This window comes from Danio aesculapii, chromosome 21, assembly GCF_903798145.1.
Source record: "Danio aesculapii chromosome 21, fDanAes4.1, whole genome shotgun sequence".
Taxonomy (NCBI): Eukaryota; Metazoa; Chordata; class Actinopteri; order Cypriniformes; family Danionidae; genus Danio; species Danio aesculapii.
Window position 1 is genome coordinate 20,985,425 of NC_079455.1, and position 22,066 is coordinate 21,007,490.

Genomic DNA, 22,066 nt, shown 5'->3' on the forward strand with positions numbered 1-22,066 from the left:
TGTTTGCGTGGGTTTCCTTCGGGTGCTCCGGTTTCCCTCACAAGTCCAAAGACATGCGCTATAGGTGAATTGGGTAAGCTAAATTGTCTGTAGTGTATGTGTGTGAATGCAAGTGTGTATGGATGTTTCCCAGTACTGGGTTGCAGCTGGAAGGGCATCCGCTGCGTAAAACATATGCTGGATAAGTTGGCGGTTCATTCCGCTGTGGCGACCCCAGATTAATAAAAGGACTTAGCCGAAAAGAAGATGAGTGAATGAATAATATAATATAATATAATATAATATAATATAATATAATATAATATAATATAATATAATATAATATAATATAATATAATATAATATAATATAATATAATATAATATAATATAATATAATATAATATAATATAATATAATCTAATCTAATATAATATAATATAATATAATATAATATTTTGGCAACTTTTTATAATAATGGTCTATTTATATAATAAATAATATCAATAATATCATTTATTAATCACAGTTCAAAATTTACTAAAACTAACATTAACAAAAATGAATAAACACTGTAATAAATGTATTATTAATTGTTTGTTCCTGTAATTAAATACATTAACTAACATTAACTAACGGACCAAAATATTTGAAATGTACAGTACATGAAGAAAACAGTTTGCGCTTTGATTGTATTGTGCAAGGTCATGTTTGTAATGTTGTAAATTATAATCCTAAAAATTGTTGTCTGTAGAATATATAAAATCTCCCAGTAATGGTTTTGCTATCTATTTCAAGTAACACAACTGGTTTAGGTTTTATGATTTTGGTTTTAGATTATAATAATCCTGCTTTGTTTGAGTCATATTTTCACTCTATTCATATCGTTCCACAAAGGAAGAAGCCTTGTATTTCTGCCAGTTTTTTTTTCTCTCCACAGAGCAGGATCTATAACTGTGTCGTAGACAATCTGTGTGCCTCTCTGACCTGTAAACACACACAGCCTCATTGAGCAGTGTATTTCCTCTGACCTCTGGCCTGTAGAGGCTCTGTATCCACCAGACTAATGACTGCACTCAGCACATCTACAGTAGCTCTGTGTGTCTCAGTGCGTGAGACTCGGACACAGATACACACAGATACAGCATAGATATCCCACATCCACCACAAAAAGCCTGCTTGTCATCAAATCACTCCATATGAATGGCATGTAATGGGCCTTTGTGTAAGCATGAGATTGAGATTACATAGAGACCACATCACATAACTTAATAGTCACTGTATTATTCATTAATGCAAAAGAGAGACAAAAAAGCAATTCTTTCAATGTTTTAGGCTCAGATTCATGGGAACTAAAAAAAGACATGGAATGCTGGAGATCTTTGAATTACTGTGTAACTGCGTTTTTAATGACTTTTTATGTAAGGGATTTTCATTCATTCATTCATTCATTCATTCATTCATTTTCTTATTGGCGGAGTAAACCACCAATCTATCCACCATATGTTTTACGCAGCAGTGACCCCTCCAGCTGCAACCCAACACTGGGAAACATCCGAAAGGGATTTTCCACTCAATTATTTATTGTGTTCATTTAATATATATTTTTTTGTATTATTGAAATACGGTTGATGTTGGATTTATTTGATTATTACTCTATTATATAGTTTTCATGTTAGTTTTCATGTTTTATACACACACACACACACACACACACACACACACACACACACATATATATATATATATATATATATATATATATATATACGTATATATATATATATATATATATATATATATATATATATATATATATATATATATATATATATATATATATATATATATATATATATATATATACGTATATATATATATATATATATATATATATATATATATATATATATATATATATATATATATATATATATATATATATATATATATATGTATATATATGTATATATATGTATATACATATTATTATTTTTTTTACCAATTTTAGTACTTTAAGTGCAAATTTTTCTTGGTGCAGTTAATTAAATTTAATTTAATTTAATTAATTTTTTTATTTTTATTTTTATTTTTATTTTTATTTTATTTTATTTTAGTTTAGTTTAGTTTGAAATGGGCAAATATTGAATGGTAGGTTAAATAGGGTAAAAAGGTGGGGGGGGGGGTACAGCTGGTTCATCTATACTTTAAAAGATTTTATTACAAGAAGTCAAGACAACAAATATTTTTATGTTGCTTTAACTTAGTTAATCAGGTTTCAATGACATTTTTTACAAGTTCATTCTTACAAGTTATACAAAGTTATTTAAGTTTGATTGATTTAAGTTGCCACAGCCATATCACCCCGCAGCCCAAGACCGGTAACTTACTGAAGCTAAGCAAGGCTGAGCCTGGATAGGAGACCACATGGGAAAACTAGGTTGCTGTTGGAGGCCAAGGAGGCCAGCAGCGGGCACTTAACCTGCAGTCTGTGTGAGTCCTAATGTCCCAGTAAAGTGAAGGGGACACCATACTGTAAGTGAGCCCCATCTTTCAAATGAGACATTAAACTGAGGCCCTGACTCTCTGTGGTCATTAACAATCCCATGGCACTACTCGTAATTTGTCCTGGCCAAATTCCCTCCATCAGCCCTTACTCATCATGGCCTCCAAATTATCTCCATCCACTGAATTGGGCCTATAGCTTTTGTGTGGTGAGCGTTGGCCTGTCTGGCGCCGTTGTCCTGTGCCTGCTGTCACATCATCCAAGTGGATGCTGCACACTGGTGGTGGTGTGGAGAGACCCCCCCCCCAATGACTGTGAAGCACTTTGGGTGAATGGCCATACACTAGGGCTGGATGATTAATTCAGAACCTATAATCAACCTAATTTTCCCAGGTCGATTTTTTTGGCTTATTTTCCCTACTGTCTGTAAAGTCACATGACCCCGCTTTGTTAAGGCTGATTTATACTCATTTATATCTTCACGCGGTCGCATACCCATGCACCTCTCAAAAAATGTAAGTGCAAAGTCTGTGATTGGTCGATTGGTCTGTGACAGCGAGACAGCAGTGAGCCCTCCATTGGAGTGAGTGTTTACAAGTGTGGAGTCCCGTGGAGGAGCTGTTTTGTGTTTACCTTATGATTAAAGATGTTGCACGTCTGCCTGTTCCCGCCTCTGAATGAGCAATTTTTAGCTACTTCTACATTAATGTAGCATTCAGAAAAAGGCAAACCTGAAGTATACCAATTCACGGCTACACGCAAGGCAAGGGCCGTGGGTCACGCCGATCACTTGATGCAGATGTATAAATCAGCCTTTAAAGTCTGAGGCGGATCTATTCTTCTGCGGCCAATTTGCAACCACATGATCGCTGGTCTAGTAAGATGATGGACCGATTCCTGAACCTTACTTTGCGATTGTAAACTGCGCCAGAGATGCCTTGAGACAGCATATTTTCTATTACATTAAAATTATTATTTACATTAAAATATTTGTTTACAGAAGATGCAAGAAATGCGCTGTTTAAAATATTCTTTAAAGGGTATACAAGAGTTATTTTATTTAGAAGAAATACTGCTTATATTATGCTTTTAATATGAAAAGCACTGAAAATAATTTATTTTGTATCCAAAAGTGCAAGTTATTCATTTTTACTTTTTTATAAGAAAAAAAGTGACTGTTTAATAAATAATCACAGATAAATGTGTTTCCTTCAATTATTTTAAAATCAAGTATCTAGCACCCTTTATTCGAAAATCTCTGACTTGTAGTATGTGAGCATACTGTATTTAATGTACAAAACTGTTCAAAAAAGTATGAAGGCAATATATATATATATATATATATATATATATATATATATATATATATATATATATATATATATATATATATATATATATATATATAGTTATAAAAATAAAATAGTCATTCATTAATCGTAATCAAGTTAAATAGTTTAATTAATCGAGATTTTGATTTTAGGCCAAATTGCCCAGCCCTACACTATAAATGCCAGACCCGTTGCCAGCCTATTGAAAGGTGTGGTTCTTTTTTCTCAATAAGTGGAGCATTTTGCAGTTATTCTCCTCAATTTCTATGATATTATGAGGTTCAAATACTGGATTTTTGTGTCATTTTAAGCACTTATCTTTGCTACATTAACTTGTCAAATAGTGATCATAACCACACTTTTTGATACAACAAAAATATTTCCTACAAAGTGCTTACCATACTATTTTATCAAAAAGTGTTTATTTAGAAATGTGCATTTAAACTAAGGTATCACAATTTTATAAATAATGTTATGAGGTTAGAATTTTAAATTACAAATTTAGAATAAAGAAATATGAAAAAATACTTATTTTTTAAAATACAAAATCATTATCATGCATCATTAAAAAAAAATAGAAATCTATTAAAACTTATTAAAAACACACAATATACATACATAGATCCATACACAACTAAAAAGCATTAAAAACTGTAGCCTGTAGGTAAATAACAAACTGGCCAGATCATTTCCTCAGTCAGAATTTGTAAATTTGAATAATTAAACATTTTATTTGCTTTAAAGCCTTATTTTATTGGTTAGTTTCACAGTGTATGATGGCATACTTTCAAAAATGAGACAAATTAGTTCCATGGGTGCCAAATTCTGGACTTTGTTAGTAGGGGGTGGGTCTTTCGAACAACCTGAACGCCCCTGGCTACGGGCCTGAATGCGCTATATAAATACACATACTTACTTACTAAGTTGAGAAAACTAAAAAATTTATTTGATTTAACAAAAAAAAAATTAAGGCAGCAAGAATATTTTACAGTGTAAAAGAAAGCAAAAGAAATTGAATCTCATTATATATTTTTTCAAGTGTTTAAATTAGCATTTTACCTTATTTTTTATTATGCATTATTTCAGCTCTAGTTTATATGATACTTGAGTTAGTTAACTATAATGTGAATTAAGATTCACATTCAATCATTGCACATATACAGGTTAGCAATATCGATAGAGAGAGAGGGAAAATGCACTTCCATACTGTATTGACCTCCAGTGTGTGACTTCCTGGGGACTATCTTTAACCTACATCGCGTGTCAGCGTTGTTTCTCCTGCTCTCATCAACACTCTCTCCCAGCTGTAAAAATAGGCCAGGCGTTTGACCGTTCTCGTTTCGCTTCTGCTTCTCCTTCAGTGTTATTGATTTACCGGTCCTCACACAAGCTACTGTGTGTAAGGAGGATTTCTAAAGGCTTTTGATTTTGTGACCTTGGTTTGTCAGAGACATTTTCAGTGGACATATTTAAGTACTAGTTTAATTAAAAGGAGAAAAAAGATAGAAATATTTAAAACCTTATTATATATATTTATTTACAAGGTTACTTTGAAATTAGTATTTTAAACCAAGAACCTTCTTAGCGTCTGGAAATATTATGTTTTTATTGATTTAATTACAAGTGTACAACTAAGATGCATTACGATTTCCACCTGACATTAAAGGGGTCATGAACTGCCTTCTGAACTCCATTTAACATGATATGATTGGCTGATAATTTGCATATTTAACAATTTTTGAAAGTTGGAAAGTGTAAATTGCATTTATGTATGTCTTCATGTCTGTCTGTCTGTATGTATGTATGTATGTATGTATGTATGTATGTATGTGTGTATGTTGTACAGCCTAGATCAGGGGTGCCCAAAACTCGGTCCTGGAGCGTCGTTGTCCTGCAGAATTTAGTTCCAACTGCAATTAGACACACCTGAACCAGCTAATCAAGCTATTCTAGGTATACTATAAACTTCCAGGCAGGTGTGTTGAAGTAAGTTGGAGCTAAACTAAGCTGGACACTGGCTCTCCAGGACCATAGAGGAACACTTGGACACATAGATGGCATTTGCTTACTCAAGTCAGTTACAATGATGAACTGCAATATGGTTGGGACCTCAATGAGAATGTCGAGCATTCAGATAAGCTTCCCTGAGATGTTTTCTGACAGTTTGTGCTGAAAATCTTATACAAGCCGGTTGTTGATACAGCAGCTGTCCGGGTGGTTGGTTTCAGACGATCTTGGATCTCAAGATGCTGGATGTGGAGGTCATGGGATGGTGTGGTTACACATGGTATGTGGTTCTGAAGCCAAGTGGATGTACTTCCAATTCTCTGAAACACCTTTGGAGATGGCTTATTGTGGAGAAATGAGCATTCAGTTCATGGACAACAGCTCCAGTGGACAGTCCTGAAGTTAGCATGCCAACTGCATGCTCCCTCAAAACTGGCAGCCCCTGTGGCAGTGTGCTGTGTGAAAAAAACTGCACATTATAGTGGCCAGCCTAAGCCATGCCTCTGCAATAATCATGCTGTCTAAACAGCATCTTTATATGCCACACCTATGAGGTGGATGAATTATCTCACAAAAGAGAAATGCTATTTAACTTTTACATAAGTGTGTGAATTATGTTTGAGAGAAATTAACCTTTTGTGTACATAGAAAAATTTTAGATCTTTAAAACAAAAGTATTACGTATGTTTTTTTTTTTGTTGAGTGTATATGTAGGCAAAAGAACACCTGTGGCTTCTGACAATACTGTACATTGAGATCTTATAAAGTGAAATAATCAGTCTAAGCAAGAAACTAAGCATTAAATGCAGCATTTTTAGTTAACTCACAGCCTCTGGAAATAGTCCAGAGCAAACCTTCACTGCACTCCAGAAATCGCAGTTTATTTATGCATAACATTTGTTTTATTTTTTACACTGCGGGACTATCACAAATTCTTCATCAATCGGCTATTGGCAGCAGTTTTAAGGACGAACACAGGCCCTTAATGGCCTTAAACACATCTGTCCTGCAGTCCCTCTGCCTGTGCTGCTGTTGTTTTCTGCCATCTGTCCAGCAGTGTTGCCAGAATACAGAAAAAAGGCATAAATCCCGCTCTCTGCTTGACCCTCGAACACAGCCAGCCAGCTCTATCATAGTGTCATGATGGATTTGGCCACGTCTGCTACGGTTAGAGATGTGTGTTTCTCCATGTGCTCATGGGAGTGTCAGAAATGACTATGGGCCACTTCGCCTCTCACTTCAGCCTTCATGGCCTGTGGATCTGACACTGCTGTCACCAAAACAGCCCTCTTGAGTGATGCGCTTGTGGAGCCAGGCTGTGTGCATCATGGCAAGAGTGAAGATAAGCTATTAGCTTTAATTTACTCAGATGAAATGTGTAAATAGCTGTGGGGATTTTTCTTATGTTAGGCACCAAACTAGAAAGCTGTAGCATCTGCTAAAGTCCCAGTTGAAAAATTCACATTTATGTATTAGAAATTTTATTTTGCGAGCGGTTTTTCATGGTGCTCCAGTTTCCCCCACAGTCCAAAGACATGTGTTATAGATTAATTGGATAAAGTAAATTGGCTGTAATATGTGAGTGTGTGACTGGGAGAGTGTATGGGTGTTTCCCAGACACTGCCGGTTGCATTCTCAGGGCTAAGTTGTGGTAAAACATACTGTATGTCAGAGTAAGTGGGTTCTTTCTGCTGTGGAGACCCCTAATGAAGAAGGAATAAGCTGAATGAGAGTGACTGAGCTTTATTTCAGTTAACTAAATAACACATTTTTTGTTGACAGTAATAGAACTGTGTAATTTATTCACTTTTATGTTGTGCCAAACCTTTATGCCCTTCTTTTTTTCTGCGGGAGATTTTTCTGTTATCGAACAATGGGGTCATACAATTACTTTAGCATTCTACAAGAGTCTTTTGTTTTTCAGAGACAGATTTCACATATAGCAGTGCCTTTTTGGTAAATAAGGGAGATTAAGAAATAGAAAATGAACTTTCAGACTGTATTGACATTCACTAGGTCATAAATATGTAAATACCTTAAAATGTCTTTTTTTATGTACCAAACTAGATAGATTTGTGTAGAAATAATTAATAAATTAAGTTTTATTTATATATTTATTAGATTTTTTGTACAGATGGATATAATTGTAATGATTATATGCATAATTGTCTAAAAAAATCTAATAATGTATTTTTGTCCGTTAGTATTTTCTAAATTCTGAACCTGATTTCATCCAATGTTCAGAAATGTATGGAAATTAGTGCGTATTTAATGAAATGAAGCCTAATTTCCATATTTTAACATTACTTTTAGGAAACTTGTAAAGCAGATTTCACATATAGCAGTGCCTTTTTGGTAAATAAGGGAGAAAAAGAAATAGAAAACGTACTTCAGTCTGTATTGATATTCACCATGTCTTAAATATGTAAATACATTTCAATTTTATGTACCAAATTAGATACAGTTGAAGTCAGAATTATTAAACCGCCTAAATTAATAGCTAAATTAATAAAATTTAAAAAATATTAATAAAAATTAATAAATATTACTTTCCTTAAAGTAACATTTGCTTAAAAGTTTTATATTTATTTTACGGCTGAGGATACTGACCTGAACTATATATATTTTTATTGTTAAATTATTATTATTGTAGACTAAAGTCATTAGCAGCTATATTTTGTTCTATTCTTGGTAATAGGGTTATAGGGTTTGTGAATGGATATATTTGAAAATTATAATAAAAATAATTTTTATTATTATATAAAATACTTTTAATTAATTATTTTTAATTATTTTTGATAGGGCTAGTGAAAATCTTTTCCAACTGGAAAAAAAATTCCTTAGCATTTAGCCCTGTATAAGTCTAAAATTTCATTCTTAATGGACTTAAACAAGTCTTACATTTAACTTGGTGAAACCTGATGAAACTATATTACCATGATAACAGTACATCATATTTTTCTACTTATTTTGCAAGATATTAGTTTTTAGCTTAAAGTGCCATTTAAAGGCTTAACTAGGTTAATTAGGTTTATGAAGGAGGATAGGTTAATTAGGCAATTCATTGGACCACAGTGGTTTAATTGAAAAATATGTATTTATATTTTTAAGGGGCTAATAATACTGACCTTAAAATATATTTTTTTAATTTACTGTGTTTAAATAATAATATTACTAAATTTAAATAATAAAATGATAGAAAATCCTTTTTAGCATTTCTCAATGTTTTTTGTGCATCTGAACCCCACAGGCCGAGCCACCCTGCATGGCAAGTCATCTCTACGTATTGAGAGGGTTCGATCAGAAGACCAGGGCTGGTACGAGTGCAAGGTCCTGATGCTGGAACAACAGTACCACACCTTTCACAACGGCAGCTGGGTGCATCTCACGGTCAACGGTGAGTCTCTGACCTCAGATCAGTCTTAGGGTTCAGTTTGACTTTATATACTCAGCACAGCAAAGATGGATCAGGCTAATGTCAAATTCAAGTATCTTTGCTTTTACACTGTCCTCTTACCACTTGTTTTGTGAAAGACAACAAAGCTGTGATTTCAGTGTCTGTCTGTCCTCAAGTTTTTTTACATGCTTGTTGGTTTTGAGATTTTAGACATTTGCCTTTTTATTGCGTGTTTTTTTTTTCAGTCTATTCTAATGTAAAGAAAACATCCAAAAACAATCTTAATCTCCACTTCTGCAGCACTTATTAATAACAAACACTTACAGTTTTATTCATATATTTATTGTTTTTTTTTACAGCTGTTTACAGCAATTATTTAATTGATTATATGCAATATAGTCTGAAAACAAATCTGATGATGTATTTTTGTCCATCATTATTTTCTAAATTGGATTTTTTGCATATTTTAACATTACTTTTAGAAAATTTGTAAAACAAATATTTTATCATTCTTAATGTAATAAATCCAGTGGGGAAGTACAGTGATAATTATTGGTTAATTGTTACTTGTGGTGTCTTGCCTTAAGCAGAGAAAAGCTCTTGAGTTTTTGCTGTTGCTGCAGACAGAGTCACTGGAGTTTTGCCGCATCGTGGCTGGTTTCGACACTGTGCCAGTCTTCCTGTGAACGCATTGTGTCACTGTGCCTTCTAGGTTGCGTTGCCTAGGCAGCAGACACCCAAATCCCCAAACCGGTTACAGTACATTAACTCGAGCTCATTGCTGTGTGATATACACTCAGCCTTTACATGGTCGACAAAGGCGGTGAATCTTATAGTTCCATCTCATATTTACAAACCGCGTTGTAATTATATTGAAGTTTGTGTCCCTTACTCATGTAAGACCAGTGTGAATCTTTTTAATTGATGTTTTTGGAGTTAGTTTGAGGTTTATGAAGAATGAGAGTGTTTTGAGTGACAAGGGGTGGTGCTGATGTCATTCTCTGACATTGTATGGTGAGGAATGTAAAATTATATTAATTTAATTTTTGATAATATAATATTTGTTTTTATTTTATTTTGTTTTGTTTTGTTTTGTTTTGTTTTGTTTTGTTTTGTTTTGTTTTATTTTATTTTATTTTATTTTATTTTATTTTATTTTATTTTATTTTGTTTTGTTTTATTTTATTTATTTATTTATTTATTTATTTATTTATTTATTTATTTATTTATTTATTTATTTATTTATTTATTTATTTATTTATTTATTTTTTAATTTTATTTAATTTTATTTATTTATTTATTTTTTATTTTATTTTATTTTTATTTTTTTATTTTTTTTTATTTTATTTTATTTTATTTTATTTATGTGTTGCCTCTTTGTGTCATTTCATTGTCATTACACATTATTAATTTTTTAGATTTTTTTTGTTTTGCTTTATTTGTATGTTTGGATAGTTTTTACCAAAATCTGGGTAAATTTAATGTCATAATATAATGTCAGAAATATATTTACCTTGAAAAAAAAACATAACTTGTTAAATACATAATGTATTTTTTATTTTACCAGCTGTATATACACACACACATATACAATAGGGGAAATAAGTATTCAACACGTCAACATTTTTCTCAGAAAACATATTTCTAAAGGTGCTGTTGACTTGAATTTTTCACCAGATGTTGATAACAACCAAAGAAATACATATATTAAAAAAAGAAAGCAAATCTAATTAGTTTACAAATTAAGTTATGTGTAATAAAATGAAATGACACAGGAAAAAAAGAATTGAACACATGACGAAAGGGAGGTTTAGAAAGGCAGTGAAAGCCCGGACAGCAGCTGAAATCTCTCAGAGGTTATTCAGCAACCCTCTGCCCTTCGTCAGTGTAAATGAAAATTAGCCGCTTCAGTCCAACATCTACATTATCAGGATGATTTAGATGAAGACTGCCAAAGAAATTCTCAAATGCTTTCAGAGAAAGAAAATCAAGCTGTAGAATGGCCCAGCCAATCACCTGACTTGAATCCAATAGAGAATACAAAATAAAGATCAGATTTGATAGACGAGACCCACAGAACCATCAAGAATTTTACACGAAGTCTGTAATAAAATCACACCTGTGCAATGCATGTGACTTCATTCTCCATATGAGAGGCGTCTTTAAGCTGCCATCACCAAAAAAGTCTTTCATATAAAGTATACTGTATATATAGTCTTACCTCCCTGCCCTATTGTTTTTTTCAATTGTCTTCAACCTAGCAGCTCAGCACACACGTCTGGAGTGTTGACAGGCCAGTTTATCAGGCACATGTGCATGTGTGTGTGACTGTGTGCCCTGCGGCTCTGTGTGACGAACACACTAATATCAGCAGTGTTTCTTCTATGAGACCACAAGCCATGCATTCAGAGCTCTGGAAAAGCACCACAGTATTCAGAGAGCACAATAAGCATCTCCTTTACACCATTTATTCACAGACTCAACTGTACTTTAGGGTTTAGTGTAATATGTTTGCGTCTCATCTGTGTGACGGGCAGGTTCTCACCTCTCATTATCAATTCCCGTTCTCTCAGAGGTCTTTCTGCAGGATTTTGTGCAAAGGCAGGAGAAAAAAAACCCACACGCATAAAGCGTTTGCATATCTCTATGAATATATGCATAGGGTGAGCTGATGAAGTGCTTTCTGGAGGGTATTGTGTGAGTGAGTGTTGGTGTGTTTGGGGCCGTTTAAGGGGCAGTTAGTGCCGCGTGCGAACCGCTCTCAGGAAAGAAATTAGCTCCATGTTAGCTGCTGTCGCTATGTGCCTCTGAGCTGTTGTTTTACAGTTCCTGAGATATTTTCGTTCTCGCACACACACACATACACTCACACTAATGTCGCTCAAGGTGTGAGAGCACATGAGTGCTAAGGAGGGAAAGGAAGTGATGTAATGGTTCAATAAAGCGGGAAGGTTTAGCATGCAAGCAGGTAACTGTTGAGTAACATATTATAGTGAGCGTCTTTGTTTTAAAGCTCAAATGAAAAATGAAATGTCCTTCATCATTTGCCCACCATCACATAGTTCTAAATTACATTCTTTTATGTCTGCCTTTTGTGAAAAACAACCGAATTGTAACATTAAAACGTTGGACAATGGAGTTGAGGGTCCATGTGCAGTTTATTGAAAGATTAGTCAGGCAGGCAATGGTCAAACAGGAGCAAACATTAGCATGAGGGTAATCCAGAGAGTAGTCGTGGTCACAGGTAGTGATGTGACGTTGTGCACCGAGGCTTCGAAGCATGTATCAAAAAAAGATACATCTCACAGTGAAGCAGTGTACCAGAGCTTGATTTGTTTAGCCATAATCACGTGATCAGTGACATGCGAAGCTTCATGTTCTCCTATACCCACGAGACTGCTTCGAATTTTGATTCAAAGGTTTACACACAATGGCGGCGCAGTAGCACAGTGGGTAGCGCTGTCGCCTCACAGCTAGAAGGTCGCTGGGTCATTTGGCATTTCTGTGTGGAGTTTGGATGTTCTCCCTGTGTTCGCGTGGGTTACTTCTGAGTGCTCCGGTTTCCCCCACAAGTCCAAAGACATGCGGTAGAGGTGAATTGGGTAAGCTAAATTGTCTGTAGTGTATGTTTGTGGATGAGAGTGTATGGGTGTTTCCCAGTGATGAGAGTTGCGGCTGGAAGGGCATGCGCTGCGTAAAACATATGCTGGATAAGTTGGTGGTTCATTCTGCTGTGGCAACCCCTGATTGGTAAAGGGACTAAGCCGAAAAGAAAATGAATGAATGAATGAAGGTTTAAACACCCTCATGGGTTAGTATAGTAAGTGTACAGTGAGAAATTAGGCGTCGATTACATACAAATTTACTATTTCAAAGCACTGCACCGGTCCCACAAACCAGTAATTTAACTAAAATACAATAGTTATTTATAGTAAAAAGCATTTGAACTATACTGGTGTGTAATAGCGTATTATTTATGACTATCTTGAAGGAATGGCACTGCATAATGTAGTATAGTGTGTAAAGGAGGGCAGCTGATGAATGCAATGTAAATGCCTCACTATCATAGCCTCTTCCTTAGATCATTCAGCTCCCATGCAGGAATCGCGAGTTTGATCCACGCTCTGAACAGGGGTGTGGATGTAAATGTAAATACTTATGAATACCTTGGATTTTATTATAGTCATTGGTGGTGTAATGTAACATGCTTTATATGTAAAAAAATACAGTAATTGGGAAATTTGTTTATATTACTATTGTTGTAGTACAACATAAATGAGTTAGTCAGTTGTGAACATTTGACATTTTTGCAACACAGTGTTTTCCCACACTTTAACCAGCAGAGGTCTTCATTGAGCACTGATTTTGTAAGCTTCGAGTAACAAACCTTTTTCCAATACAATTGCGTTAAACGGTTCACTGGTTCAGAAAGATTCATTTCACCATCACTAGTCACAAGCGAAGAGGTCTGTGCAAAGGGTATAAACAAGAAGAAAGGCAAGGATCAAAAGGCACGGCAAGACTTGATGAGAATAACGCTTTGTAATGTTACTGGTAAACAAGACTCAGCAAAGAGTGTTTGTGAATGAGATGTCTTTATAGTCCTAGTAATCAGTTTATGATGAGTTTCCAGCTTCTAGTGTGCAATCAGGGAGAGAACTGGAACTGGTGTGTGTGAGGTGCATGATGGGGTTTGTAGTTCATATTCAGTGGTAGATTTGTAGTCCTGGTGATAGTGTGTGTTTTCCAGCGATCTACAAGGCCTAGATCGCTGGTAATGGTGGCACGAATTATTAGTTTTGTTTCATCCTCCTGAAGCTATACGAGATCGCACATAGCCAACTTGTTTTGTACTTAAATGGATAGTTCACCAAAAAATTATAATTTTACCATCATTTAACCCCCTCCCATTTTCTCCCATTCACTCTTCTTTGTGTTACTTCTAATGAACACAAAAGAAGATATTTGAAGAATGTTGTAAACCTACAGCCATTGACTTCCATAGTGTTTTTTTATTCCTACCTTGGAACCATGGAAGTCAACTGCTACTGGTCTCCAGTATTCTTAAAGGGCCCATATTATGGGTTTTTGAAAATGCCCTTCCATGTAGTGTGTAGTGAAGTGAAATATCCAGCTAAGGCTTAAATCTGTAAGTGTACAGTGTTTAAAACTATTGATTCATCTATAAAAGAGTCGACTCATAGTGCTTCAAACGAGTCGCCTTGATAACGAGTCATTAGGTGTTTCGCGATGACGCAGCCACGAAACACAAGCCTCGCCAGTAGTTACGCGCGCAAACCAGGGAGATTTGAAACCTGCGGCCCCGCCCACTAACACAGAAAAAACACTAGACACACACACACAGACGCCGCCGGTCGAATGAAGTCACGCTGTGCTCAGATGGATAATATTGACAGTCTCTACCCAAAGATGAGTTGTTAACCTGGTACAGTACACGCGGTTACTCTTTATATTCTCTTATCACATGTAAGCCACGTTAAAAACGCGACGCGTGCCGCTTTGTTTACGGATTTAACGTTAAAGGCTTTTGTGAGCTCGCGTTCCACTGCCGTTTGTCGTTGCTATGGCGATCGATCGTAAGCTAGGAGACAGGAGACTCGTGTCACTTTCCCTAGTTCTTCTGAGGAGCGTTGTGTGTGTGTGTGTGTGTGTGTGAGAGAGAGAGAGAGAGAGAGAGAGAGAGAGAGAGAGAGAGAGAGAGAGAGAGAGAGAGAGAGACTCGCGTCGCTTTCCCTAGTTCTTCTGAGGAGCGTTGTGTGTGTGTGTGAGAGAGAGAGAGAGAGAGAGAGAGAGAGACTCGCGTCGCTTTCCCTAGTTTTTCTGAGGAGCGTTGTGTGTGTGTGTGTGTGTGAGAGAGAGAGAGAGAGAGAGAGACTCGCGTCGCTTTCCCTAGTTCTTCTGAGGAGCGTTGTGTGTGTGTGTGAGAGAGAGAGAGGGAGAGGGAGAGAGAGAGACTCGCGTCGATCTCCCCAGTTCTTCTGAGGAGGGTTGTGTGTGTGTGTGAAAAAAGCCTTACACTATGAAGCGTGTATGCACTGTGACTACTTTTATATAGTTGATTACCAGCTGGGCATTTCACTCTGTCTCGTGCTGAAGCCTGTCACTGTCGACCAATCGCAGCAGGCTGTCATCGGTCCAATCAGCGCAGATTAGCTTCGCGCTGAGGAGGGGGTTGGGAACAAATGAATCGCTGAACGATTCATATGGGAGTCGTTGGGATAATTAGGTAAAAATAAATGCAGATTATAAGACCATCAAAGTGTTTTATGACCTTGCATGCATATTAGACTGTTGTTGGAGACCCTTACAACCTAAATATGACCCTATTTCATGTATAATATGGGCTCTTTAAACGCCTTTTGTGTTCAAATTTACAAATGTTTTAAATCACTTAAGGGGAAGATAATGAGTAATTTGTATTTGCTTAAGGTGAACTTTTTTGCATTTTAATTAGTTGTCTTTTTATAGTTAAAAACGTTTTTAAATTACAGTTTTGGTATAAATGTATATAATATACTGTACATATTGTTGGTTGCAACATAGGCTCATTCTGAAAACATAGCCCTATATACATTTCTGGAGATTGCGAATCATGTAGCCAGAAGTACGTATGGCTGCATTTTGTCTTTAAAATGAACGCTACGGTATGATTCTGTTCCTTTTCGCTCTTACCAGCTGAGCGCTTACCTCCGTATGGACAGCTTTCCTGCTATTACCAGTTTGTCCAGTTAACTCGTCATGTACGTTGGCGGACTTGAGATGAATTATTAGTTTTGTTTCATCCTCCTGAAGCTATATGAAATCGCACATAGCCAACTTGTTTTGTACCTAAATGGATAGTTCACCCAAAAATAATAATTTTATCATCATTTATTCAACCCCCTCCCATTTTCTCCTATTCACTCTTCTTTGTGTTACTTCTACTGAACGCAAAAGAAGGTATTTGAAGAATGTTGTAAACCTACAGCCATTGACTTCCATAGTGTATTTTTATTCCTACCATGGAACCATGGAAGTCAACTGCTACTGGTCTCCAGTATTCTTAAAAAAAAAAAAAAAAACGCCTTTTGTGTTCAAATTTACAAATGTTTTAAATCACTTAAGGGGAAGATAATGAGTAATTTGTATTTGCTTAAGGTGAACTTTTTTGAAAACATAGCCCTATATACATTTCTGGAGATTGCGAATCATGTAGCCAGAAGTACGTATGGCTGCATTTTGTCTTTAAAATAAACGCTACGGTATGATTCTGTTCCTTTTCGCTCTTACCAGCTGAGCGCTTACCTCCGTATGGACAGCTTTCCTGCTATTACCAGTTTGTCCAGTTAACTCGTCATGTACGTTGGCGGACTTGAGATGCAGAGAGGAGTTGACCATGATCCCGGGGTTCGAGTCCAGCAATAATGGCTCCAGTTTGCTTACAAAGTGACCTCTAGCTTGGCTCCTTCGTATCTGCTCTCACTTCTGCAGATATATGTGCCCTCCAGAAACTTGCGTTCTGTGAATGAACGTCGCCTCGTGGTTCCATCCCTAAGAGGGAAGAAATCACTTTCCCGAACTCTCACATTCAATCTGCCCAGTTGGTGGAATGAACTCCCTAACTACATCAGAACAGCAGAGTCACTTGCTGTCTTCAAGAAACGACTAAAAACGCAACTGTTTAGTCTCCACTTTCCTTCCTAATCTGCAACTGCCTCTCTGGCTATACCACTAACTGTGCTCTCTCTCTCTCTCTCTCTCTCTCTCTCTCTCTCTCTCTCTCTCTCTCTCTCTTTAAAAAAAAAAAAAAAAAAAAAAACTTTACTAATGCTTTGCTTCTTAGACTTTTACACACCTGAAACTTGTCTATAGCACTTGTTCACTGCTGCTCTTATAGTTGTGTAAATTGCTTCCTTGTCCTCATTTGTAAGTCGCTTTGGATAAAAGCGTCTGCTAAATGACTAAATGTAAATGTAAATGTAGAAAGACAAAAGCTGAATCCAAAAAATAAAATAAACAAGTAAATAACAGGATGAGAATGTGGGGCTGAGGATGAGACAGGATGAGAAACAGGGCTTTTCTTATTTCTGAATTGCTTTTTAAAACTTTAGGGCTTATGGAAATGGGTGTATGGGTCAATCGGTGCTTTAAAAAAAAAAATTGGTTGGGTTTAGGGAAGGAGGAGGGTGGGTCAGTCGAACAATCAGTCAGCAGCCTCTGGTGGATTATGCGAGAACAGCTGGCGCCCGCGAGAGAAATTTGAGATCTGAAAGAGCGTACACAGCAGTCTCTGGTGGATTTGCGAAAACAAAAACTGCAAAAAAAAGTAGCCCTGGGACATATTTGGCGCTCTCTAGAAATATCTAGGGGTACATATTCAGAATGAGCCTGGGTTGGTCTTACTTAAAATATATAATAATAATAATTTATTTTAAAATTATAATTTTTATAATATCAAGGATTTTGAGAATTTGTCACCTTGGAATTTAAAGGTTCTGTCTGCATTGTGAATGATTTTGAGGTATTGAGCTTCAAAGTTTTTGCATTCCATAGCAAACAGTTTGTGTGTAACATTTGTTTTAAAATAAAAAAGTCTTAAAATGTAAACAACTTATAAAAAATAACTTATGTAAATAAGTTATCATTTCATAAGAATATGTCAATATTGTCAATAACTCAATTTTGCCAGAAATGTCAGATATAACCTTTTAATTGTAAGGTGACAAATTGTTTGTAGACTTTATTTTTGTTTTTTATTTATTTTTCTGTCTATGAATGCAATGGTATATACATTTAAATTATAACAAATTTAAGCACAGAACAAGACTAGAGATCCCCTGCTTTTTCTCTGATCTTAGGGCAGATTTACACTTCACTGCTGGTTATCACTAATCCTTTGAATTTCAGATTAAACTTGGAGAAAGTTTAGAGAGAGGATAAGAGAGAGGTTGGAGAGAGAGAAAGCACAAAACACTCTTTAAAATCCACAGAACAAAGACCAACACTGAATGCTCACTTTCGGTATTTAAGTCTTCAATATAAGTCTTCCCCATTTAAATGACTATCAAAGACATTGTCAACAATCAACATCAATTTTCTAATATTAATCAATCTTTTCTAAATTTGACACCCTTCCTTTTCTCAAACACTTAGACTCAGTGTGTTTTGATTGGCTATAATTAGTATTAGCCCTGCCCTCTGACTATTTGACTGACAGCTGCTGCTCATCCTATTTTCTTTGGTCATTCATCTGGGTTTTTTTCTTCAATAATCACCTTGTGGTGGCTGTTAATGAGGTAAAATAGACTCTAAGAATGGAGGATGTCAAGTCTTACACACAAGGTGAGAGGTATGGTTGTCATTGCATCTCCTTTGTATAATGCTCGGGTCCTTATGGCAGGGTCAGAGAGGAGTGCGGAGCGGTTAAATCTGTTCCAAACTGACTGAGCTAACACTAATCCCGTGGGATTTAATGGGATCCCCGCATGAGGAGAGAACGTCTGCTTCTTAGTCTCGGGCCAGTCCCAAAAAACTGTTACATTTCTGCTCTCATGCTGTGACATTGCATGATTGACTTGCTGTGAACACAATCAAGCCAACCATCTGCAGACATGCTGTAAAATCTAAGAAAAGAATATCCTACTGTATTTTGCTTACTATTTTTAAAGAACATTTTGATTTCCAGTTAATTAATTGTATATAGTGTGAGCTTATGTATTTGCTTGTCTGTCTTTCGTTTGTTCATTCCTTCATTTTTAATTCGTTCCTTTATTCCTTTGTTCATTGATTGATTTATTCATTCATTCATTCATTCATTTAAATATGTACCTATTGTCTCAAAGGTGCTCTATTGGATTGAGCACTGGTGACTGGGGAGGCCATTTGAGTAGAGTGAACTCATTGTCATGTTCAAGAAACCAGTCTGAGATGATTCGCACTTTATGACATGGCGTGTTATCTTGCTGGAAGTAGCCATCAGAAGATGGGTACAGTGTGTTTATAAAGGGATGGACATGGTCCGCAACAATACTCAGGTAGGCTGTGGCAGTGACACAATGCTCAATTGGTACTAATGGGCCCAAGGTGTGTGCCAAGAAAAGTTCCCCCACACCATTACAACACCACCACCAGCCTGAACTATTGATATAATGCAGGATGGATCCATGCTTTCATGTTGCTAAAACCAAATTCTGACCCTACCATATGAATTTCATAGCAGAAATTGAGACTCATCAGACCAGGCAATGTTTTTTCCAATCTTCTATTGTCCAACTTTGTTGAGCCTATGTGCAAATTGTAGCCTCGGTTTCTTGTTCTTAGCTGAGAGCAATGGCACCCGGTGTGGTCTTCTGCTGTTGTAGCCCATCCGCCTCAAGTTTATATGTGTTGTGCATTCAGAGATGCTCTTCTGCATACCTCAGCTGTAACGAGTGGTCTTTTGAGTTACTGTTGGCTTTCTCCAATACTGAGACCAGCCCATCTGGCATCAACAACCATGCCACGTTCAAAGTCACTTAAATCAACTTTCTTCCCCATTTTTTTTTTTTAATAACTATTTTTTCCGGGTTTTCACCTTAATGGATAGGACAGAGAGGGGAAGGATTGGCATAGGACCACAAGGCAGGAATCAAATTCGGGTCGCCGTGAGTGCATGTGTCGGCGCACTGACCACTACACCACTGGCGCCGACATTTCTACCCCATTTTGATCGGCTTGACCATGTCTACATGCCTAAATGCATTGAGTTGCTGCCATGTGATTGGCTGATTAGAAATTTGCGTTAACAGGCAGTTGGACAGGTGTACATAATAAAGTGGCTGGTGAGTGTACACACACACACACACACACACACACACACACACACACACACACACACACACACACACACACACACACACACACACAATTAACTTATATGCATAGTTAAATGCACGTATATAATGTAAATACAAACTTATGATTAGTTGTGATTAAGTGTTTTAATGTTGGCTTGGTGAATATAAGGCCAAGTAAATATAAATTATACTTAAATGTACAAAAATGTGAATTAGGTCATGGAAACTGCATTGCACTGATATTTATTAAATTGGTAATTTAATAATTGGTTGTTTATTAATTAAATGATGTCATTTTCATTCTAATTATGAAAACATTTAACCATTTAAGCTTTGTAAGCATTTTAATGAATTCACAATGTGAAAAGGATGTTCACCTTTGTCTTAAAAGCAGCACAAGCATCCAAGTAGCCTGAAAACTGAAGTGCCTGTGAATTTCAACTGCTGCTAATTGCTTGTCAGACATATTTGTGTTTAATTAAGATCATGCAATATTGATTTAGTGGCTTTGGACATAAAAAAAATACTTGGCCATCTTCAAGCAGGTGAATTCATCCTCAGTATAAAGTTATAGTTCAGAAAGCAGCATTACATATCAATCGGCTTATGAATGCCGAACTGCAATTTTGATAATGCCATTACAAAAGCTTCTTTTCCACAAAGCTTGTTAAGCGAATGAAGTTGCGGCCTCTTCGAATAAAGCACAAAGCCAGATAAAGCCACAAAGACAGGCCACAGCACTAATTTTTGGAGGGTTTAAATAATGATCAGACTTCATTGATCTTCAATGTCTAGTTTGGCTATTTGGGTGGTCCTGTTGTTCACACTGTTTTCCTGATTGGCTTATTATCAGGTCTGTGATGGATCATACAGATATCCATCCTATGTTTCTATGTCTCCCAACGCTTTGTCTCAACTATGGGAGTGAGTTGCTTTAAATTGTAAATCCAAAAACTGGGTACAATGAGGTGTCTTATTCACCACACAGTTCATCATTCATTGATTATAAAAGGCAACTTAATAGATTTCACAAGTCACTTGTAAGAAGTCTTTCCGCAGCAATATTACAAATGTGTTGATGTTACTGTACTGTAAGGAATACAAAGAGAAACTAATTTGATGGAATAAAACACAGTGAACTCAAATGACCTTTGAACACAGATGCACTTGTGACGTCTTGTTAAAATTTCAACGTAATTTTTTCGTTGCAAAGCCAAATGTACCTCTCACCATGGTGTTATGATCACCAGCGATCTAGCAGCTGCACTAATGACTACAAATCCACCAGTATATGGACTACAAGTTCCAGTCATGCACTGCTCACACACACCTGTTCCTCATTCTGTTGATTTTACACACTCACGGCTGGGAGCTGCTCATGAACTGATTACGTGGACTATATACACAACACACATGCAACCTTCTTTGCTGATTCTTGTAAACAGTATTGTGAACATTATGATGTGTTTTCCTTGCCTTGTCTTGCTGTGTTTTTGACCCTCATCTTGTTAGTTTATGTTACCTGCTGCCTGCCTGTGTTAACCATTCGCCTGATATTTGACTACGACTCTGGATTGCCCGTAAACATTTGTTTGTTCCTGTGTTGACTGTTGCCTGCCTGACTATTCTCTGCATAATAAATCTGCATTTGGATCTGCATCATCCTTTGTCAGCGTCCAACTCACATTACACAAGCTTATTATAGTTTTGCATTTTTGCATTTTTATTTCAATGCTATTTTTATATTTGCTATGAATTTTTATTTTAGTTTTAATTCGTTTCATTAATGGTTTTGTTAGTTTTAGTTTAGTTTTTGTTTTGTGAAGAAATTTCTATTTATTTTTCATATATTTAATTTCAGTTTTAGTTTTAGCTGTTGTAGATAAGCAAAGTTAACAGAAAATATCCCATGTCGTCCAGAGCAACAGCAAAAATGAGTGCATACACAGCTTACAATAACTCATGTGCAAACCTTTTAAGTAATAAAAATGTATAAAAATTCAGGCAATGAA

The 22,066-nt window shown here is 36.0% G+C and overlaps 1 protein-coding gene across 1 annotated transcript in view; it reads left to right on the forward strand.

Moving 5' to 3' along the window:
- The window catches only part of igsf9bb (immunoglobulin superfamily, member 9Bb), a 189,410-nt gene that overhangs the window by 44,741 nt on the left and 122,603 nt on the right, over window positions 1-22,066 (forward strand). The window contains exon 3 of the mRNA XM_056446481.1: window positions 9,073-9,219. Within this exon, the coding sequence (XP_056302456.1) occupies window positions 9,073-9,219 (147 nt within the window). The remainder of the gene's footprint in view (window positions 1-9,072; window positions 9,220-22,066) is intronic.